This window comes from Nicotiana tabacum, chromosome 23 (genome assembly GCF_000715075.1).
Source record: "Nicotiana tabacum cultivar K326 chromosome 23, ASM71507v2, whole genome shotgun sequence".
NCBI classification, from domain to species: Eukaryota; Viridiplantae; Streptophyta; class Magnoliopsida; order Solanales; family Solanaceae; genus Nicotiana; species Nicotiana tabacum.
In genome coordinates, this window is record NC_134102.1 from 140,531,249 (window position 1) to 140,555,095 (window position 23,847).

Genomic DNA, 23,847 nt, shown 5'->3' on the forward strand with positions numbered 1-23,847 from the left:
TAATTAAGAAGAAATATGAACCTTCTGACTACTCATATCAACACTAACGTATCCGTTTGGCCATTGGGCCAAATTATGACTATTTGAAACTTTTTAAGGACTTTTTAACATGTTAAAACTTGCCTCAAAATTCATGTCTAAATATATTTTCAGTTTTGCATTAAATTTGCTTTTTCAAAAAATATTTGGTAATCTATATCCAAACCTTGCTTTTTCAAAAAATATTTGGTAATCTTTGACGAGAGGGGTTGCTTTGATGGTAAGCAACCTCCACTTCCAACTAAGAGGTTGTGAGTTCGAGTCACCCCAAGAGCAATGTGAAAAATTTTTGGAGGAAAGGATGCCGATGGTCGATTGGAAACAGTCACTCTACCTCATGATAAGGGTAAGGTTTGCGTACACACTACTCTCCCCAGACCCCATTAGTGGTATGGGTAAGATTTGCGTACACACTACCCTCTCTAGATCCCATTAGTGGGATTATACTGGGTTGTTGTTGTTGTATGTCCAATCCGGATTAATCGGCTTCTCCCAAATTAGAAAAGCGTTCTCTTTTTACAATCTTGCCAATCATTAACTTTAGGAAAAGCAAGAAAGAATATACTTTCCAGCTAATGTTGCTCATAAAACTCAAAACGCTTTCATGTTTTTTACTTCTGTTTTGGAAAATTGACTTCTAGATATGTAACAACTATAGGAGGTTTTTTCTTCTGCTTATAAATTCAATTAAGAAACAGACGTAAGTCATTGCAAGCAAATACCGCTTCTCTTTTTACTACTATACCAAATCCATTATAAGAGCAAGTAGATCTTGATTTTTGCTTGTAGATTCTCTGCAAATTATTTTATTCTGCTTATTTATGATCCTAAAACTTATTTAAATGAAATAACAATTGAAACAAACACTCAAATACTCCATTAAAGAATGCATTTTCTTAGGTTTGACTAGATCAAAGAAGCCAGGACTCACATGTTGCCAAGCAAATAGAAAAATTAGTTTCAACAATAAAACAAATAATATGACACCCATTTAACTAAAACATTTTTTTGCTAAACCACATGAAGCCCCTATTAGGAAATATTTTACCACAAAATGGGATTTTTTAGTCAGACCCCAAAAGTAAACACAAGTGGAAAACCCAAAAAAAATTATACAACACTTTTTTACAGTTCCTCTGAAAATTCATCAGCAAAACACAAAAAGAGAAATTTAAAAGAAAAAATAAAACAAGAAAAGAAGAAAATTGAACTAAGTACAGTACTAAAGAAACTAACAGTGGAAAGCTGTAACAGATCCATCACTCACAGAAATAGCCACTCTACATTCAGCTTTAGTCTCCACATGATGAGTGAAAAAATGGAGCACTCTGACCCGACCCGCCATTTCAATCCTGGACTCCACCTCCAAACTGGGTCCGACCCGAAACCCACTCAACCCATCAGTAACAGTAGGTCCCACACTCTCTGGTATCCCATTCACTGCTAAAGGAAAAGACTTTACAGAAAATGTAGCAGCCATATACTCAGTCCGACCCGAATTAATCTTTCCAGCGGGTACGAACATAAACCCGACTTGATTACCCGAATAAAGGAGCTGCAGTGAACTGTCGTAGTGAGTAAAAACATCATGATTCGGGTTCTCTATAGAAACGTACTGAGAAAACGTGAAGTTAACGGTGCCGTTAGAAGTAGAGAAAGTGGGAAGCTGAATAGAGTTAACGGTGATAACGGGGTCTTTGGGTTTGAAAACAGTGAAGTAAACGATGAGGATTACAATGAGGATGAAGATTAAGAAAATGGTGGCGACAATGCATGAAGCTAAGTTTGTACGTCCACTTGGAGGTTTACGAGACTTAACCATTTTCTGAATCTTGAAATGTGGCTAAAGTTGAGAACTTTTTTTTGTGTGTTTAGAGAAAAAGACAGAGATACTGTTTTTTGGATTCGGTGCCTGAAGACAAGAAAGAAAGAGAGAGAGTGTGTGTCTGTGTGAGAGAGAGAGAGGATTCAAGAAAGTGATAAAAGAGTGTCTGTGGACAGAGTGAAAATGGAGACTTTTTTGCAATTTGGCTTGCGTAGTTTCGGTTCTTTTTGCCAAAAGAATTGAGAACCGGGAAAAGAGTTTGGTTCGGGTGGTTTTTTTTATTTTGTTTTGTTTTTCTGTTTTCTTTTTTTTTGGAAGTGGGATGAGTCAATGAGAGTCCGAAATCAAAGTAATAACGAAGTGAACTCAAGCGACCAAAATAGATAGTACAAAAAAGGGTGAATGAATCTATGTATAGCGATACATACTCTATATTAACGGGTTAGTTATCTCGCTAACTATGGCGCATGTATTGTGCTATATGCTTCCTTTTTACTGTCTAAATTTTTTGTCTATCTGAATCACTGCCCTTATTTGAAAAGGTCAACTAAAAATCAATATGTACTAACAGAAGTAACCAAAAAACATTACTTATAATGGGTTTGGTTGGGGAGGGTGTGGTTAGGGGGAGGGTGAAAACAAAAAGGTTAGGTAACACTAGCTTGTAATTGGAAACCCCGGGGTAAACTTGGCGATGTTATTGCAGTAAAGGCAAATATCTTTAAAATTATGATCTATCCAAATTAGTGAAACAGAAGACTTTGCTTTAACCTGAAATGGTAGTATACTGCCTTATACATGAATTTTTTCTTTTTATAGTTTGACATTGTTAGTTACAAATAGAAAATGTTGAATTCGGATAACATAATGTACTTTTCAAACTCAGGTATGTGCAATTCGATCTCATTGATGTTAACTCTTTGGCTTTAGTTTCTGTCATTTTCTAAACTTCTATAGGATTATTTATAAATTAGCTTAATGAGTTTTTTCTTAAAGAGAGCTGTCTTTTCTTTTTCAAAGTAAAGGTAGCTATCTCAAGCTAAAACTTTTTGACTCTTTTTAAATCCAAAGCATGCAAATCAAAGGTGAGAGATAATAGGTACAGTCGGACGATGAAATTTATTCGTACATAAGACGAAATATGTAACTATTCATAGTAAGTAGCAAAGTCTAATATGATAAGAAGGAAAATAGAGTAGAAAATAGAGTATGATAACATCAAGTACATGTAACTATTCAATGCAAGTTAAGAGAAATTGCTGCTGCTGCTGCTGTTTTATGAAGATTTCAAGAAAACCACATCCTGATTTAGATATTGTATTAGTATTCATGTACTCTATGGTTAATATTCAAAAGGCCGCGACAACAGCCAATATAATCAGTTTTTGCTGAAGGGGAGCCTTGGAGCAACAGTAAAGTTGTCTCAGCGTCACGAGTTCGAGCCGTAAAATCAGTTATTGATGCTTGTATCAGGGTGGGTGCGGCCCTTCCCCTGATCCTGCGTAAATGGTGATGGTTCGTGTACTAAGCTGCCCTTTTTAAGGAATTGCAGCACAGAAAACTAAGTAAACTATAATCCAGACACCACTTGTATTGTATCAATCTCTTTTTAATCTTTTCACTGGCTTTCTTTGAACCTTTTAGTAATACATAAAACTTCAAAACAGGTAAGGAATTTTTGTTACAAGTTGCCTTGTTCTAATAAGTCGGTATCACTTTACTCGTCGAGAAAGGATACAAAGACAACCCGTTTATAGAGTAACAGTTTATTTTATTTATTATTTATTGCATATTGCAACTTCTGATCCATATTTGGAAAACCATCAAATTGGTAATGTGCAGAAGTTGAGGAAAAGGTTTCTGACCATAGACGACAAAGTCAGTCATCCACCTTTACTATCTCTCCATTCAGTCCATTTTTATATATATGGACTGAATGCTATATACATACAACAGATACATATACTTACAATCCGTGGAAGATTTATATTTTGAGCTTCTCAAGCTTGATATCCATGAGCTTGGATACAGTTTCAAGAAATGCAGCTTCAGTCATACCGGGAAGAATAGAATCTTGAGCACCGCGAACAATTTCCTCGATAACAGATTCCTTGTTCAAGGTTTCCCTGCACATCATGTTTCCTATGTCAAAGGGAGTAAGTCCTCTCTTTACCCCTTTCTTCAGAAGCATGGTTGAGATACGAAGAGTACGAGCACATTCAACAGACAAATCCAGTCCGTAAAACTTAAGAAGGTCAATGTCTTGTTCAGCATCCAGGGATTTAATGTACTCAATAGTTTCTAGAGAGTAAGGCTGACGGGCTTGTGGCCAGTAGAGCCAATCAAAGGTGCAATCCTCGAACTGCAAAACACAAATTTGTGAGTGGAAAATTCTGAATTGTAAGAGAAGAAAACTTCAGTTATTAGAACAACTTGTTGAAAGCAAGTGGATCTTCCATTTCAAACCAATAGAGGGACATGATGAATCACGAGTGTGACACAGATATCGCAATATAAGAGATCTTAAGATACCAAAATAAAAGTGCTACTTAATGCATCAAAAAGTAACATCAAATGTTGATTTCATAGACTTCTATGTATTTGGAGGTGGGAACGAGACCTAAAGGTAGGAGAGGTGATATCCAGTTAAACCATCCCTATCTCTAGTGGAGTACATTATATTGAGCAATTATTAAGCTCATCAACAGGGTAAGCATACTTATCTTAATATCCTGATTAATTACAAGTAATGCACAGGCAGGCTGAGAACAATTCTTTGGTATCAAAGCTAGGCCCCACCGAAGTATTTCCAAATCAGAACAATCAATTACACATGACCAAAATATTAGATGTATTCACAAGGCCAGAAAAACATCAGGAAAAGAAACAGAAATGGAGTTTATGCATTTGTTCACATGAGTTCTAAGCACTTCCACGCCTTAATAATCAAGTTTATGAAAATGAAAATTTACTAACAAGAAAGCAATCATAAGCTCGAAAGCATTGCTTAACATCTAATTTGTCAAACGGCATTTATAAGGACTAACAAAATGATCACTTACATTCTCAGGCAAGCAGTAGCCATGGTCAATTGGAGTAAGCACGATTCGCCCTTTTTCCCCTTCCCTGCTCACAAGAATATTCCCAGCATGCCTATCTGCATTTGCTGTTCTTATATCAAAGACAGTAATCTTATGAACTTCCTCCACAGGAAATTCCCCAGGACCCCTATCCTCACAATTTCCTTCATTCTTCATAAACAACTGCAGTGAACCAAACTTAATGTACTCTGACGACCACTCAAATCCATTAGGATGATGAAAACCATTGTGCAAACACTGAACCATAGCAGTAGGAGGCACACCAGAAAATCCAATCTCACCATTGGATAATGATCGGCGTCCCCTCTTCCTCGGATGATCCAGTAGAAAAGCTGCAACTTCCCTAAATGCACCTTCTCCTACTCGGGTTCCCTTTTTCAACCCTTCACCATTGGTTGATAAAGGTAGTCCTTGCGGGTTATTCACAGCAAGAGGTTCCTCGTCTACGGGCTTAAAAATAGCAACATACTTGTTGCCAGATCCATCCTGCATAAAATAAGTTCCTCCACTCCCTTCAGACGATCTGATCGGTCTATTTCCTTTTGTCAACCCGTCACACGCAGAGCTGATCATGTCGCAAATAGATGCAGGCAGTTCTATATTTGGATCAACAACAATAGGTTCCAAGAATTGGACGTCCCTCTCGACATGCTTAGCTCGAACCTTTACAAATTTTTGAACTAACAAGTGAATCACAGCATCAGCAGTAACATCATCAATGAGCTTCTTATCCTCAAGCTTCTCACCATTACAGAAAAGCTCATGAACCTTAAGCTCCTCACCAAAATCTTTGCCTTTCTTCAATATGGTACGCTTTAGATACCCGATATCTTGATGCCTATCAACAGGAAATTCAAATTCCTTGCCACAAGTAGTCCTAACAGTGATAACAAGGAGACCAGATATCTTCAGGACCAAATGCAAAACATTCCCATTACTAACTCCATAGTCCTTAACCAATGATTCATTTCTTGCCAGTTCTCTACCTCCAAAAACTAGCTTCTGCATCTTAACCACAAACCCTTTACATGTTTGGATCTTAAGTTTCACTTCACCAATCGAATCAGATTCCAACACGCGCATTGGAATCACAGAACCAGCCACAGTAATGTATATTACAATCGATTCATTCGTGCAAAGAGCCAAAGGGCCATAGATATGTCTCGTAGACCGGACAGACTCTTCTTGAACCGGACTCAAAGCCACATCCACAGCAGACATTGCGAAGATTATAAAACAAAGGCTTTACAAAACTAGCCCCTTTTCTCCTTGATGACTATGTAATTGTTCAAAATCCTAAACAAGGCATCAACAATGTGCAAAATGCAAGAAATTTGAACCCCTTATACCAAAAGACTCAACCTTTAACTAAGGATACACAAAAAAGAGATAAAATCAAAAACCAATAAAGACTCAAACTTTCTTATTGTCTTTCAGAAACACAAACAGAGCATTACCTAAACTGTGAAATAGGAAATGCCCAATTTGAAATTGATCCAAATCACCTTAGAAATGCTAAGCTAGAAGATCAAGAAGCTGAATAAATCTTCAAAGGTTCAATCTTTTTTGGGGAATTTTCAAGAATGTGAGAAGTGAGAATAATGGGGGGCACTGGGGCTAACGTTTTTCAACAATAGAGTGGATTCTTTACCAGTAGAAAGAATCAAAAGGCAAAATGGTCAATGAAGAAAAGCTTATATAATTACTTACATGGCATGGAAGGATTTTTTTTATTTTTTTCTTTAATATTATTATTATCCTCCCTGCATTTCCCGGAATTGGATATCGGAAAATTCAAAGTTGTATCCGGTTTATTCGCCGGCTTTTTGAAGTTTTCCGGTAGAAATGTCGATGAGGGAGAAAGAGAAGGTGAAGAGTGGAATAAGCGGAATTGTAGCCGTTGCCTTAGCAATTTGCTTTTGACTATATGACTAATAAAAGCAATTTAGAAGCATAGCTTCATTTCAATTTATAACTTTATTCAATGTTTAGCTTTATTTCAACATAGTATAATATTACTTCAACATTTATCCACGTGTCAGTGTCACTCAAACTTTGGCTAAAAAATAGATTCGAAGGATTTTTTTTTCCAGGTAAACTTATGTATGAATGAACTAAGAAGATTTTATCCCAATCATTTTCTTAATTAAATACCTTGAAATTTTTTTAACTTAAAAAATGAACCCAAATAAAGCGTAATGGACATAAAAATTGATATTGTTGCCATAATTAGTTAGAATTGAGATTAGTTGGTTTATTAATTGAGATAAAAAATAATTATTTTTTATGACTGTGGTGTTCGTGTCATTTGCTATCATCTTGAATTTGCTACCTCCTACCAACACAGATATTGAGTAATTTTATCCACTAAAACTTAAGCAGATTAAAAAAAAATTACATACATATTTTTAGTTTTGTTGGGATTTGAATCGAGATATTATGATTTCTCACTCACTTTATTGATCACAGTTAGTGTAATTTGATTGGGTTGAATTGTTGTTATTTACCTTCTCTTTACGGTTATTAAGTCATATTATTATAAAGAATGTCAAAGTTGGTTTTAATATAATCTGGTACAAAAAAATATCTAAATTATTATTTTTTGAAATTAAATACTATATATTGTAGTCTATCTTCTAGTATATCTTTGGGCTACAATTGATAAGTCCTTCTCTAGGAAAATTGTTTCACTTCTTTGACAAAATAAAAATTATAGTCATTCCTTATACTCATCATTTGTGCAAAATCAAAATTTAATATATTTCTGGAAATTTTTATAATAGAAGCATGTTGATTGAACTTTTTATTTTAAATTCAGTTTATTGTGCACAAAATAAAATAAAAAAATAAAAAGAAAAGTACCAAATAGTGGAGTGACATAGTAAACACCGTGGCACCAGGAATAGGTTCCAAATTAGCATTACATATCCAGAAAATCTCTCTTGAAAATTAGTAACATTTACTGCTAATTCCTGTCTTCAAGAAGAAATGCTTTCCTTGAAGATTTTTCACCTTTTACTCTCCTTTCAATTGCTACAGCAAAAGTAAAACAGTAAAAACTGGGTAATTTGTGAAAGCATTTTTTGTTTTGTTTTTGGGACACCATATTTGTTCCTTATTTGTACATATTATTATTATTATTATTATTATTATTATTATTATTATTATTATTATTATTATTATTATTATTATTATTATTATTATTATTATTATTATTATTATTATTATTATTATTATTCTTCTTCTTACCTTATTCTTCAATTTCTATTACTACTTGTTGTTTTCTTTGCTTCGCTTATCTTATTGCTTTGTTATTTTGGTGTTGTAACTATTCTTGTCTTTATTATTTTTAATATGGCTTCTTCACTATTATTTTTCTTTGTCAAACATGCTTTGAAATGCTTGTCTTGAGCCTAAAGTCTATAAGAAACAACTTCTCTATCTCCACAAGGTAGATGTAAAGTCTGCGTATGCACTACGCTTCCTAGACCTCATATGTGAGAATATACTGGTATAATGTCGTCGTCGTCGTTGTTGTATTAATCACCTATAACCAATTTACATCATTTTCTTTTAATATTGAATTCTTGCAACTCTAAGCTACAAGAAGCCATAACTAGAAGTAGAAATATCTTTAATTTAAAGGTTCAACCAAACAATAAATTGATTAGATCTGAAGTACAGTCAAAATGTACAATAATTTTAATAAAGTACTTTGAATGTATTTATCAGATATCCAACAGGGAAAAGAATAGTACTACTCGTATAATTAAAGTTCTGAATTATGGTTTAGTTTACGTTTAACTTAATGATGTACCCACGGTTTTTTGTCTCCTTTCTTTAGCAAACATTGAATCAGTGTGTTGAAATTTGCAATCTACAAGGAGATTTCTTTGTATAATAATAACAAAAAAGAGGACAAGTGGAGATGTTCACTGAACCTTGCATCTTATTAAGTAACTCAAAAGCCTTAATTATTGTCCCCAAACATAATAACAAAGATATAAAGTAGAAATCTCACTTTAAAAGATCAACTAATAATGGAACAAATTGAAGTGCGTGTCCATGTTATATAGAATTATAGATCATAGGATTAAATAATACTGCATTCTCTTTTTTCCGATTTAATTTAGAAATTAAAAAAAAAAAAAGGAGTATGCCGGAGCAGTTGGTGAATTTAACGTATTTTCTATTTCCGAATTCATATTCTAATAAATCAGTTGAAGCAAAAGAATTTGCAGGTAACCATGACAAGAAAGAATACATTGACTTGCTTTAAAAAGTACGTGTCTTTTTTTTATTTGAAAAATATAGAGATTATCTAAGCAAGCTCACAAGAGATTCAAAAAATATGACCGCCAAAGGCTCCTATACTTCACAACGGTGCTTTTCTCTTGGCATATTTTGAAGCTAAAATAAGGACAGGTGCTTTGGTAAAAACTTACATGTAGGGACGTCAAATGGGCTAGCCGGATCGGATATAGACGGGCCGAAAAGGGTTAATACAAAAACAGATAACATATTCGTCCTGACCTATATTTAATACGGACGAAAAATAGGTTAATCGATGGATGATATGAATATATCTATATTATGCATGGTTTTTCGAATATGATCATTTTTGGGAGAATTCCTAGTCTCCCAAACTTGAGGAACTCTCAATTTGAGTATTACAAATGTTAAAAGTTAAACTCGATGGTTATCCATTTTTTAAGTGGATAATATGGTTATGATCTATATTTGATAATTTTTAAAATTTTTATTATCCAACCAATTCTTTAATAGATAATATGAATGAATAAATATTTTTTTATCCATTTTACCACCACTACTTACGTGTAAGGTTACACCAAATAAATAAATACATGATCGTCTTTACAATTATGATTATCATTAAATTATAGTTAAATAATACATATTCTTCCCTTAATTTATTAATTAATCATAATAAATTAGTATAATTTGGTGTAAACAACAAAAAAGACAACAAAAACATATGCTTTCCTCTTGGCATATTTTGAAGCTTGAAGCTTAGGACAAGTGCGCGCGCTTGTCGGTTCACTGGCCATAGACCGTTGAGGGTGGCTTTGAGTCAGACCTTGTCTCTCTCTCTCTCTCTCAGCTTTATAAATTATCCTTTTATATTTATGCTCTTTTTCTTCTGTTTTTGTATATTCAAATGTGTCACTAGTTTCAAGCTGAAGAAAGCAGCAGAAATTTTTTATTTCGTTTGTTTTTCTTGGTTGGTTTATAGGATGTCAACGATTTGGACGAGTCAAGATGAATTGAATCGATAAATAAGTCAAAGCTCAACTATCATAGATCCAAATAGATTGGGTGCAAACTCAACCCGTCAAAATCTAAATTAAATTTTCTTTCTTATTCGTACCGATTATTTACATCAATGCAATAAATACATAACATATATCTTCAAAAATATGATTATCATTAAACTAAACTTAATTAAACATATTTTTACTTAATTTATTGCTTAACTATGATAAGTACTGTATGATGTAAACATCCGGTGCTAGTAAATTTTCGAATGTTGTCGAACGAGAGGGTTGGGTTACATTTAGATAGGTCAAAACTGGTAGAGTTGATGAATAAATCATACAGTAACTCAATTATCATTAATCAAGATGAGTTAGATCAATATAAGTTAAACAACAAGTCATAATCCAACCAGTCAAAATCAACCAAAATTTTCAGTTTCTTATAATTTCTTTAATTACAACAAAAACTACGCCTGTGTTCCGAACAAGTTGGTAAAGAGAATATTAAAAGGGTTTTCTTTTTTTTTTTTTTCCTTCAAGAGAAGGGGATGCGTGAAAATGTAGAAAAAGAATATACATAACAAACTAAACAAAAAGATGTCTTTCTATTCATTGATAAAATTCTTTTTATGGATCAATTTGGACTACCGGACATCATTAAAAATGTTCTTAGCTCTAGATAAGTTGGACAAATTATACTGTTTTGGGCTAAAATTGACTCTCTTACTTTGATAAATATCTGCTAAGAAAGATTCATCTTTTTATATGTTTGCACCAATTGGTTTATAGGCATTTTTCTCAGGTAAGTTGAGAAATTTCTCAAGCTGAAGTATACTACACTTCTAGTTAATGACTTGAGTGAACTGACAGAATGAGTTTTGTCATTGCAGACATATCACAGCTGCATTTCCTAGTTTTTGTGCTGTAACTGGAAATGAATACTGAAATTTAAAAGGCTCTCCGCGTTATAATCCCAAAAATAGAACACGCAAAGAATGCTATATCAACTATGCAAGTAGTCATATATTCAGAAATGAGAATGCTAATCAGCATAGAATGAGAATATGTGTAGGTCCAATTATCTGGCGCTTTGAGCTAACATGTCCTGTAAGTTCATTGGGTAGCACATAGGTGTGTGCAAGCCGGACCATACATTGTCAGCAAGGATCGCATTCACAGCATCAGTCGGATGAAATTGATCCCACCAGATATGATTTGAGGCGTTACTGCACGCCATTTCAGGGGAAATGCACAAGATCCAGCCTTTGTATTTGCCTAAACCACAGCAAGCCTCATCTGTTACATTGAAACCTGTAATGGAAATGATTAAAAGACGTTAGACTGGATATATGATGCGTCCTGTCAAATAAATCTTTATAGATCATACGGATGGATCACTCACCATAACGGTCGTGATTCTGAATGATGTCCATTGAACCTTCAAACGCGTCACAGAAGATGACAGTGGCACCAACAAGCTCTTCATTGAGTTCTGCTACGATATATCTAACTGCAAAGTTGAACTCGAGTATCATGTCGTTTATGGTTTCGACACACTGCCCATTCTTGCTATGGTATAGCCAAAGATAATAAGGAGCACACCCTATTGGAGCCAGTCCCATTACAACCACCTTTCTTACATTGGCATTGTACAAGTTCTGTTCCACCAGTATATACACATTAGATAAATTCCTAGAGAAAGCTTTAGAAAGCATTGCTGACATATAGAGAAGCAGAATAAACCTGTAGAACTAAAGAATCTTGGAAGAACAGTAGAGCAGTAGGGGGAATCGAAACATGTTAGAGCACGATAAAGTGAACAAGGTGTGAGCGGTAAAGTTGCAAATAGTGCTTGCATAGAATAGTTTGTTGCTGTTTCAAGATATCATCAAAGAGGAGAAAGGAAATGTGAATGGTTTAAGTGACAATAAAAGTTGAAAAAAATCATATTCTTCTTGTTCTAATTTTGCTAAATCAATTACTGGATTTAGCCGTCCCTAAATATGTAAATATTCAGTTTTTCTACTTTCTAGCCATATAGGTGTCTTACAATCTGTGCTAGATAGGGAGACATTATTTAACTTAGAACTCTAACAACAAAACTGCAAAATTCAATACATCTAAAAGTCACAGAAGACAATAAAAGGTGGTGTTAAGATAACACTGCACCTTAATCTCTTGTTTCATTGTCTGTGCCAAAAACTGGTTGAAGCTCCAGGGTAAGTAAACAGACTGAACATCAGATACATTCCGGAGATAGTAATGAATGTAGTCGTTGGTTCCAATCGAAATGTAGAACACAGAAGTTGATATCAGATCAGCTGTTGCTTCTTCACCAATGGTCATTATAAATTGCTGAATAGTATCAGTAACTTGCTCTATTTGTTGTGCTAGGGAGATATGCTGACCCTGCATAAACACTAATCTTGTTTAAGTACTTATCTAAGCATCAAAATCATCTACTAACTATAAAATTAATCATAAATTTTGGTTCAAAACAGAAATTGTAGTGAAAATTTTTACCAATTCAGAGCCACTTGAGAAAATAATGCCAGCACCAGCAGAAGCATAATTAACACCAAGAATCATGTCTTCAATTGAACCAGCCTGTCCTAGATAACTTGGCACAAATGGTAATCCAAGACGCACAGCTGATATAATCAAATCCACAAAAAGAATGGAATTTAGCAATCTTTACCTAAAAATTCCACTAACTATAGCAAGAATTTATCAACCAATTCTCCAAAATAAATAATACTAATAAGAACAAAGACTTCACAAAGTCAGTACTAAAATTTTGAGTTTTACTTTTTAAGAGGATAAAAAGCAAGAAATTAACACGCTAAAGACTCATAAACCATTTCAGTGAAATTTGAACCATTTTTCTCACTGACAATCAATCACACAATTAACCAGCATCAATCCCAAAATTTCACTAATCCAACAGAAAAATTCTCAATATTTTCACAAAGCTCACTAACCCAATTGAAAAGTTCTTAACTTTTTCACAAATCTCACTGACCCAATTGAAAAATTCTCAACTTTTTTACAAAACTCACTAACCCAATTGAAAAAATCTCAACCTTTTCACAAATCTCACTAATCCAATTGAAAAGATTCTCAATTTTTTCACAAAACTCACTAACCCAATTCAAGAAATTGAAAAAGAAAATTACCAAGATAATCGACAGGGATTCTTCCATTGCAGAAGCGTCCAGTAGGTTGATGAGTATCAAAATCACGTCCATAAGGAAGCCTATCGGCACGAGCAAAAGTTCCAAGAAAATTGTTAGTACCACAATCAACTGACGAATCACCAATTACGAACAGAGCAGGAACAAGAGGTTCTATAGTAGGAGGAAAAATCGGAGCTGGAGAGATTGAAAAAGAGGGCGAAAATGGTGAAAAATCAAAAACAGAATCATGGGTTATGAGATCTTGAGGGTAGATGAGAGCTAAGGTTTTTGGGTATGTGAAATAAATGAAGATGAAGATGAACAGAATCTTGATTGCAGAAAAATCCATTGTAGAAACAGAGAAAGAGTAAGAGAAAGAAGAAGAAAACCAGTATATAACTAACTGCTACTATTATAAACGGCTTTTGGCGGGGAAATGTAACCAACTGAAGGAGATGTATATATTAAAAATCTTTAAATTACCTTGTTATTATTGTTTTTTCTCCGGCAAATTGTCCTATTATTTTTACACCAATAAAATGTATTCTATTTTAGGAAAAAAAATTGTATTTTTTATTGACCACTAATGTCTTAAACAAGATTTTTTCCTAATGATTGGGATATGAATGAACAAAAAAAGTATTTTTTTTTTCTTCCTATACAATATTTGAAACTTATTTACCAAAATCGTCCTAGTTTTGTATGTTACCCACCCTAAATAAGGATTACTTACAAATTATATATAATCCATTATTAGTACCTTAAATTAAGGGATTCAGTTATATCTTTTTCCTTTTTTCTCTCCTCTCCTCTTTCCCATTCACTGCCGCCTCTCTCGTTAGTTTTTCTTTCTTTCTTCATCACTCTCTCTCTCACCGTCTCTCTCTCAATAACATTTGTGAATGATCACTTTGTTCCAGCATTTTTCTACTTATTCTTCGCACTTTACCATTTTGCCAAAAAATAATTAAAACTAGATTAAGCACAAAACAAATAACAGGTGGCAGTTATACTTCTTCTTAACCATTCCTTTTGTTGTCTTGCAAATAGGTACTCCTCCTAATCAACTGTTTAACAGGCAGCCCCCCAAACACTTCTTTCTTTCTCTTCAAAAAACCGCCCCACACAAAAGAAAAAGCAAAGCATCGTTAAACAGTATTGTAGTTAGAAAATGAAGTTGGAATCTGATGGATAAATTAAGGAAATGTATTTATGTATTTTATACTATTGTAGTTTATAGAAGTGCATGACGAAACGGAAGAGAATTAAATATATTTCCTTAATTGTCACCGTCATACACTATTTGATTTAGTTTTGCTATTGTTTTGTTTTCCTGATATTTATTTAGTAAACATAGAATATTATTTTCATTTTATTCTACCACTTACTAATGAAATAAAAAAAATTCACACGATAAATGATATTTTAAATGGCAACAACGACGTATAAATTTGTATGGTATAATAACATACAAATTAAAAATATATTTCGTACAAATTTGATACATCTACAACAATATATAAACTAAAAATAAATTCCATACAACTAATTATATAGTATACAACTTATTTACAACTTATCAACAACTTTTATACATTATTTCTACCTAGTTAAATATGACTACAATATCATACAACTTAAATACAATTTTCATACAAAATGTATACAATATGCCTTTTGTATGTATTTTGTAAGTGGTGTGTTTTTCTTCCTCTCTGATATTCCAATCAAAACTTCATTTCTTAATACAATTTTGATACATATTAACAACTTTATATAAAAAGATAGTATTGATAACTTAAATATAAATTTTATACACCGATTCATACATTATACAACTATTTTTCAACTTTCATACAATATTCAAATAAAAAAATAATAATATAACTACAATAGAATATAATTTACATACAATTATAATACAAATTTACTACAATTCCGTAAGTATATTGTATGTCATGTGTTCTTCTTCTTCCTCTTCGAGTTTCAATCTGAAATTCAGCCAAAATCAAGTATAATATTCACCAAACACCCTCAAAATTGAGATATAAACTCCAAACAATATTCTCAATTATTTGCAACAACACCCAATACAAACAAATAATGGTTTTTGAAAACCCAAATTTGATTTTAAAGCTTCAAATCTTTTTAATGGCTGTCAATGGTGGAGAGTCAAACACCTTCAAAATTTATTGATTGACAATTGTTACACCCCGTGTTTTTGTACGTGAAAGTACGTCGTAAGTCAATTGATGTAATCTCGTAAATGAGATCCTATTTGAAAGTATATGAAGTGATTTAATGTTGTTACACCCCGCACTTTAGACTTCACTGTCATTATAAGATTATCTAATGTAAGCTCAAAAAGGACAAAATCCTTCTACAAGAATAAGAAAGGTTAAGTTAACATGAATATGGGACTTGTTAATCATGATTTAAATGAGTTTAAAGTCATTATATGACTATATATGATGTTTGGATATAAAATATAAAGTTTGGGAAAAATCGAATTTAAGTTGCGAAAAAATCGAGCTAAGATTTGCCTTGTAGCGAGCTGTTTTGAGAAATTAAATTCGTAAGCTTTATGATGTCATTTTAGAACATATATCATACCAAAATGAAGGTATTTGAACCTAGTTTCCAATGGTCTAAACCATTTATTCATATGATATCGAGGGTAGAGAAATATGGATTTTTAAAGTAGGGTCGCCAAGTCACGTCGTCGCACTTTAGAGAAACTGTCAGGTTTATAGGCTAGGTTGCGAGGCAATTTTCTACCAATATATTGAGAGTTACAGGGAGATATTTATATGAAATTAAAGCCCCATTTATATAGTTTCTAACTCTGCAAACCGTTCGTCAATACGATATCGGTGTAGAGAGATATTTACGTTTTTGTGAGACTGCGTAGGAAGCCCCTATGGGACCCACTTGGTCGGGTCCCGACCTTCACTTATTCTTATATCGTTTTTGGGATAAGCTTTGCTCATTTTTCGTCCTCTTTCCAACCTCACACTCTCCAAACCCTCCCAAACAGTTCCCAAAAGGCTCCAAACAAATTCCAAAGAAATACACCATAATCAAATATCAAAGTTAGCCTAGTTGAAGAAGACAGTCTCTATGGTGTTGTCATGTGATTAAGAGTTCTTGTAAGCTAAGGGAAGCTTTGGTTTGAGATTTTCCAGATTGTTTAAGGTATGTATAACACCCTATTTGTTGGGATTAATCTTATCTATGTGTTGGTTAAGTTATTTGGATGAAGATTACAAGATAACACTTGAAAGGGGAAGAGATGTTGTTATCTTTTGTTGGGTTGTTTTAAAGCTATATATATATATTTGTTATGGCTGAAAAATGATGAAACTAACTTTATTATGATATGTTGTTATGGCTGGAAAATGGGAAAAATAACTTGATTATGATATGGTTTATGTTGTTATGCATGTATATATGTTGATCAAGTGAATTAATGAAAGAAACATATGAAACTTGAGATTGCAAGTGAAGATTAGCTTAAGTCACTTCTATGGTGACATTGAGGGATGTTATAAGCTAAATATATTCCAATTGGTATACGTATTCCAATTGGAGCTTGCCGCTCGTCGTGAAGTAGTTATGACTTGTTGTTGTTATATGGTGTCTTGTTACTGATAATTATATATTGCTGGATTGCTCTGGTCATTGTTGTTGGTACATGGTATTGTAGGAGGCTCTTATTACAGGGGAGATGCTGCCCAAATTTACATAAACAAGCTACTAGTTTAAGTTGCGAACTTAGCCTTTACTCAACACTGATTTTGAATCTCCTTATGCTATGGTAAACTGAGTTGAGTTGCTTGAAAAATTACTTTGAAGGTATTAATGAATCAAAGGAGTTAAGGTATGTTAAGTATATCCCTTCTTTCCTTTTGGCATGATCCATACGATACAAACGAAACGAGCAAACGCGTAACTTTCATAAATGCCTCTTTTCATAGAAGCGCTAGGAGTGCATATGTTGTTGATTCCACATGTATCTTATTATTATATCTTCTGTTCATAGGTCTCAAAAAAATAGGTAAGTTGATAAAGTTTATCCGAGAGATCTTATTGACTTACTTCATTATGCATTCCATTCATTTATATATGTACATTGACCCATGACCAGATGGCGTTATATACACGTATATTATATGTATATGGGATATGGTAAAAGGTTATGGCGTTATATACGCACCACCACCTGATCAACTGTTATACGTTGATGATTTCGCCCACAGAGGCTGATATGATATGATGGGATGCCCTCAGAGACTTAATGATATTATGTACGCACATAACTATGCATGATGTGATATTTATACGCACATGCATGGCACTATAAACGTTTCATGATTCACAGAGTTGTTCAGACTTACGGGTTGAGTTATTTACTTCATGTTTCTTTCATGTCTTTTATATACTACTTTCATGCCTTACATGCCCGTAGGTCCCGATAGACAGGTTGAGAGTCCTCCTAGTAGGCTATCAGCTCAGCGAAAGGTGTTGGAGCACTCCCCTTGCTCCGGAGTTGCCTATTTAGTCAGTATGATTTGGACATGTATTGATTGGTATGACAGAACCTTGTCCCGACCATTATGACGTATATGTACTCTTAGAGGCTTGTAGACATATCCCATATATATGGATACTTGTATGACCTTGTCGACCTATGTTTTGAGTGTACAAATGATCATGTCGGCCTTATAGGCCCGTATGTCACATGTATAAGTTTCTATATCATGTTGGGTTGTCCTATCTAGTATTCCCATATGTTTTATTCTGGTTATCTTATGACGCTATTTCTGGCCCATTTACCCATGATGATATGATAAGAAAGATACGTTATGTTGGTGCTCTATTAGGTAAGGCACCGGGTGCCCCTCGTGGTCCATTGGTTTGGGTCGTGACAACAATTTCAATTTGAACACCAATTGTGCAACATGAAAGGAAATTGCTAAGTTAAAACGATTGAAATTCATTGATGAATTCCATTAAAACTCTATACAACAAGAAAGCATAAAAAACAGAGAACATCAAATGAAGAAAAATTGGAGAAAAAAATAGAGAAGGAGAGTAGAGAGAGAGAGAGAGAGAGAGAGAGAGAGAGAGAGAGAGAGAGAGAGAGAGAGACGGAGAGAGAGAGAGAGAGAGAGAGAGAGAGAGAGAGAGAGAGAGAGAGAGAGAGAGAGAGAGAGAGTAGGCAAGTGTAAAGGGATAAGGAAATAACTCATATTCCTTATTCAATTCCTAATATAAAATGATACTCATTTAAAACTTATTTGTATATAATTGGTAAATTGTATATGGTCATGTAATTAAATTGAAACTTGATTAGGGTGGGGGAGGGTAATAAGGTTTCAAATAGTGTATAGGAAGGTAAAAATCTCAACAAACAATGATGTTGATCTTTACATAAATAGCCGGTCCAATTCACTTTTTTACTTTTCTGGTAAGTATACATAGATTATACGATTATACACATATTATATATGTTTCTATTTTAGGTAAAAAGTTTTATATTTTTTATTGACCCCTAATGTCTTATACAAAATTGTTTCCTAATGACTGGGGTATAAGTGAACAAAAAATGGGGTTGATCTTTACATAAATAGCCGGTCCAATTCACTTTTTACTTTTCTGATCAGTATACATAGATTATATGATGATTATAGGATTATACATGAATTATACATATATTATACATTCGCTGATTATTTTAAATTTAAACACTTGTATTGATGACTATTTAAGCTAATTTTCATTAAAAAAAAAATATGTTTAGCTCAACTTGTCCAAATCTGGATAGGTTAGATGCATTGATTATAAATTATAATTCAACTATGAATAATACGAAAAGTATGACATATATCATAATATGCAAATTAGTTGCAACACCGTTACAACTCAAACATTAAAAGTAATGTATTCGATACAAAATCTTATATGTATCTCTTAAGGAGTAATAAATCTTGAAAGAATTTTGATATTATAATTTGATATTTCTTTTAAAATACTCCTTTTATTTAATATGCTTTCTATTTGAAAGAGAATTTATATAAAAAAAAATCCTCAATATAAATATAATTCTCTAGCATCATTTATATTTAAGTTTCAACAAGTTAATAAAGTGACACATAATTCATCATACAATACAATGATAACTAATTATTTGTAAATAGTTAATAGCTAATGCTGAGCTATTAAATTAAAAAGTATTGTATCTCATAAACGTGAAAAAATAATATTTAGAAAAATAATTATAAAAAGAATTATGGACTATTATATAATAAAGACATAATAAAAGTTAATAAATAAATACTTTTTAAATGAAAGATTTATTTAAAATTTACTATCATAGCAGTCTTAACGTGCAATAATTTTTATTTCTTCAATGCAACTTGCTCCATTGCGACCCAAAAAAATTGATGAATCTCCCAAGGTTTTAATATCCTCGTCCTTGAATTTACCTTTGGTTATATCTAATTCAGATATTTTAAATTTAAAGCTCTTAAAAGTACCATTTGGATCCTCACGTATGCTTTTGATTGCATATCGAGTAGCAAGTAATAGTGCACCAGATAACTCAACTAGGTAGAACTGAATTGAAGGCGGTTTAAACATATCATCTTCAAGCTCAGCAAGCAAGCGTGTTTGTACACTTGGTTGAGTAATGCTAGGCCCTGCAATATCATAAGCCCATACTTCGCCACAGTAACTCACGAAATAAAATTGGCCCTTACAAAAAATCATATTGCAGACTCCACCATCAGTAACAACATCAATCTCTGTCCAATTAAGATCTCCGGGTCGCCAAAAAGCCAAAGAAGAACCTCCTCCATAATAGTGCACCAACAACGTATAATCTAATGTAAGAGATGGATTTGCAGATAAGATAGCTTTGTCTATGCAGTGCCAACGCTTTCCTTCACGTGCTCTTTCGAGATAGTCGAGACCATGAAAAGACAGTAAATCTTTTCGGGAGGAAAGCTGTATTTTTATTCGAGAAAAAGGATGCAACAAGTTCATCTCCCCCGTATTATTTGCCACGGTGCAAAGCCATCCCACGGATGGTAAACACTCTCGTCCTCTAGCTTCCGGGAGAAATATGCGTGAAACTTTCTTCTTGGAAAGAGAGTAAAATTCTCGATAATCGTCATCTTTGGCACCCAACATAAGCAATGGGACTTGGGGCGAAAGCACATCAAAATTTTGCTTTGAAGCAGCAGTTCGCCATGAGGTACAAACGGCACCAAAAATAATAAAATCTTCAATTACTTTAACACGCTTTGCAATCTCAGTAATCAGATCGATGGGCAACTCTGCCCAGTTCGCCATAGTGTTGAGGATGTGAGGCTTCTCTATTTCTAGGGCAAGAAAAAAGAACCGCTTCCATAGCAAGACAAAAAGAACCTAAGGACATTTATATAGGTGAGCAAGCAAATTCCTATATTGACATGGATTTTGAATATGAAATAGGGTTTTTTACAGGCTTATCCTTTTCTAACTTTATTTTAAAAAATATCATCATTTATTGTTTATTTCATAAAGAATTTTTTTTTCATTATTAACATATTATAAAAATTAAGCTCAATATTTAATAAGTTAACTGACTCACGAATAACAAGAAGTACTTTTTTTGTCCATCTCTATTCTCCCTTTCCAACATTCATCTTCTTCACTCCATTTTCAAAAATTTAATGCATATGTGAATGCCACCTAAATTCAAGATATATTGATTTATATGTCTTTTATACTTTGTATATCAAGTATCACTTTAATGCAAAATGTATTTTTATGTATATAATTATTGTATATTTATTTGTGAAGTGCCATCTTTATTTTAAGATGTATTTTTAATGTATATTTCAAATATATTTTATATGTCAAGTACCATTTTAATTCAGGATATATTTTTTATGTATATTTTTTTTGTATATTTATATGCCATCTTAATTAAATTTAAGATATATGTATATTTTCACATGACTAAGTGTCATCTTAATTTAAGATATATTTTTTATGTATATTTTTTGTATATTTTATATATTTTAATTCAATGTATATTTTTTATATATACGTTTTGTATATATTAACATATATTATTATCGAAGTAAGATCTTTATGTTAAGAAATGAAGAAAGAAGGAAGAGAAAAACTTAAGAAAGATAATTAAAAAAAAAACGAATGAAACAAATTTAGAAAATATATTGGCTTCAGCAGAAAATAAAATTAAAAAGATGAAGAAAAAGAAGGAAAGCTAATAGATAAAGAGAAAAAAAGGCATGATTTTTATACAAAGAATTCTTGACTTTCCATTCAAATTGCTTATGTTTAGGGATTAATAATTAATATTCCTATTTTAATGGAACCGTGTGCTACAAATATAAATATTTTCCTGCCACAACTATAATATTAAATTTTCTGCTAAGAATTTATTATATTTCTTTTAAACTGTGACAATTATGTAAAGTTGCCCTTCTGAATATCAATGACAAGCCCAAATTATTTCTCATTTAGGAACTAGGAATTGGACTCGGCGTGCAAGTAAAATCCTATATTGACAAGGATTTTGCCGATGACAAGCCCAAAAAATTCGGAACTAGTTGGATATGGAGTCGAATTGTACAACTAGTAGGATAAAGTTCACCATTAGCCGTTTTTAGAGTATGGGTAGTTATTTTTTCTGCTTTTCAAAAAATATTGTTGCTTTTACTTAAAAATATTTTTTTATCCCTAGAAACTTGGCCAAACACCATAACTTAAAAAAAAAAATGCTTTTGGCCTTAGAGAAACTTGGCCAAAGACTATAGTAGTGAGTATTGTTAATTACATTTGAATTCACGGCTATCTTATAATTACCAATTCGAAAATGGGCTAACTCGTGCAATGTTTACTTGAGACTATGAATCGTGGCGCAAAGGTCTAACATGAGTTGAGACGGCTCACATAATTATCATTAGAATTGAGAAATGTATATTTTTAACTGCCTCCAAAATTAATAGCCGACAATGTATATTTTTTGTATATATGCGTGTTATATACAAAAAATATACATACTTTATATAATTTTCGGAGCAAATACATTAATTTCGGCCGGCCATTTTGTATTTTGCCTTAAATCACACAACCCAAAACATGGTATATCTACTTGCATTCTAGCTCGGTTCGATAAGGAAAAGGGAAAACAAAATCCAAAAGGATAAGTGTATTAGATTTCTTAGTTATGTGTTTTCGTTCATATTGATTTTATTTCTTTCATTGTAAAAACTTATGTAAGTTCACTGATTATTTAATGCTTTTACTGTGATATTTTGATTGAACATAGCTTAAGTTACAGTACATTTTTGTTTTTCTACTGTTGTAGAACAGCATTGACGGAAATACTCAAGAAAACATGGTCCTGGATAGGGCGAACAAGCTCTATAGAAACGTTATATTTGAGAACTGAATACCAAGGAGGCATATTAAGTTAAAGACATAATATTTATGAACTGAATATCATAGGTGTCACAGCCCAAATTAACCCTCCGTAAGGTGTCGTAATGACACCTAATCTTTACGACTAGGTAAGTTTAATATTACAAAAAAAATGTAAAGAAAACACAACATTTTAAAGATAAACAGCATATTGTGAATAGCCAAGAGTAGTACCGCTCGGCATATACAAAATAATTTTTCAAGACCCGGAATATCACTAAGTCACAAGCTGCTATAATCTATGTAGCTCTATACAAAAGTCTGAAGATAATAAAGAAAGTCTCTAGGCGAGGGAGTAGAAGGGGACTCCGAAGATCTGCGGGCGCAAGCAGAAGTACCTTGACGTCTCCTAGAATCAGCAGCACACACTAACCCCGAGGTTGATAGCTCGCACCTGGATCAACATACGAAAACATGTGCAGGAAAGGGGCATGAGTACGCCACAATGATACCCAGTAAGTGCCAAGCCTAACCTCGGTCGAGTAGTGACGAGGTCAGGTCAAGGCCCTACCGGAGTAAATATAATAAATTAAACAGTAAAAGATATAAGTAAAATTTACGGTAACACAGTTAAAGAAATTCTCGAAAATTTAACAGTTAAGGGAGCCCTCGGCTCAGAACAAGGTAAACACAATGGAGAATCTTCCGGGATACCGTCTCGTAGTTCCGAATGAATATGCAGTACATGCGGATCTCCAGGAATACGTCCGTAGTCCCAAAGTAAATATGCAGTGCTGGGGGGTCTCCCGGAATATGTTCATAGTCCCAAAGTAAATATGCAGTGCTGAGGGATCTCCCGGAATACGTCCGTAGTCCCAAAATAAATATGCAAGACAGGGGGATCTCCCGGAATACGTTCGTAGTCCAAATTTAAATATGCAACGCAAGATGAAATAGCAGGTATGGTATCGAGTTATACAGTTTATACTGAA

At 33.2% G+C, this 23,847-nt stretch overlaps 4 protein-coding genes across 4 annotated transcripts; all 4 read right to left on the bottom strand.

Annotated features, from left to right (window-relative positions):
- Window positions 1–918: 918 nt before the first annotated feature.
- Window positions 919–2,229, bottom strand: LOC107827457 (uncharacterized). Its single transcript, XM_016654595.2, has one exon. It carries the CDS (start codon window positions 1,859–1,861, stop codon window positions 1,271–1,273), a length of 591 nt encoding a protein of 196 aa, XP_016510081.1. The 5' UTR covers window positions 1,862–2,229; the 3' UTR covers window positions 919–1,270.
- Window positions 2,230–3,614: 1,385 nt separating this feature from the next.
- LOC107827454 (phosphatidylinositol 4-kinase gamma 4-like) lies at window positions 3,615–6,966 on the bottom strand. The gene is made up of 2 exons (XM_016654592.2): window positions 4,927–6,966; window positions 3,615–4,226 (listed from the first exon to the last, which is right to left on the bottom strand). Exons 1-2 carry the CDS (start codon window positions 6,184–6,186, stop codon window positions 3,849–3,851), a joined length of 1,638 nt encoding a protein of 545 aa, XP_016510078.1. The 5' UTR covers window positions 6,187–6,966; the 3' UTR covers window positions 3,615–3,848.
- Window positions 6,967–11,206: 4,240 nt separating this feature from the next.
- On the bottom strand, window positions 11,207–13,834 carry LOC107827453 (GDSL esterase/lipase At5g08460-like). The gene is made up of 5 exons (XM_075246626.1): window positions 13,418–13,834; window positions 12,765–12,892; window positions 12,411–12,650; window positions 11,644–11,899; window positions 11,207–11,552 (listed from the first exon to the last, which is right to left on the bottom strand). The coding sequence occupies exons 1-5, from the start codon at window positions 13,764–13,766 to the stop codon at window positions 11,320–11,322; spliced, it is 1,206 nt and encodes a 401-aa protein (XP_075102727.1). The 5' UTR covers window positions 13,767–13,834; the 3' UTR covers window positions 11,207–11,319.
- Window positions 13,835–19,801: 5,967 nt separating this feature from the next.
- On the bottom strand, window positions 19,802–20,773 carry LOC107827452 (F-box protein At2g17036-like). Its single transcript, XM_016654590.1, has one exon. The coding sequence runs from the start codon at window positions 20,771–20,773 to the stop codon at window positions 19,802–19,804; it is 972 nt and encodes a 323-aa protein (XP_016510076.1).
- Window positions 20,774–23,847: the final 3,074 nt, after the last annotated feature.

Excerpts from the sequence above, each read along its gene's own strand:
- LOC107827457 (XM_016654595.2), bottom strand. The coding sequence starts at position 1,861 with ATGGTTAAGTCTCGTAAACCTCCAAGTGGACGTACAAACTTAGCTTCA.
- LOC107827454 (XM_016654592.2), bottom strand. The coding sequence starts at position 6,186 with ATGTCTGCTGTGGATGTGGCTTTGAGTCCGGTTCAAGAAGAGTCTGTC. Across the intron at positions 4,227-4,926 it reads GCTACTGCTTGCCTGAGAAT|TTCGAGGATTGCACCTTTGA; the intron begins GTAAGTGATCAT and ends TGTGTTTTGCAG.
- LOC107827453 (XM_075246626.1), bottom strand. The coding sequence starts at position 13,766 with ATGGATTTTTCTGCAATCAAGATTCTGTTCATCTTCATCTTCATTTAT. Across the intron at positions 12,893-13,417 it reads AATCCCTGTCGATTATCTTG|CTGTGCGTCTTGGATTACCA; the intron begins GTAATTTTCTTT and ends TGATTATATCAG. Across the intron at positions 11,553-11,643 it reads TCAGAATCACGACCGTTATG|GTTTCAATGTAACAGATGAG; the intron begins GTGAGTGATCCA and ends TTTCCATTACAG.
- LOC107827452 (XM_016654590.1), bottom strand. The coding sequence starts at position 20,773 with ATGGCGAACTGGGCAGAGTTGCCCATCGATCTGATTACTGAGATTGCA.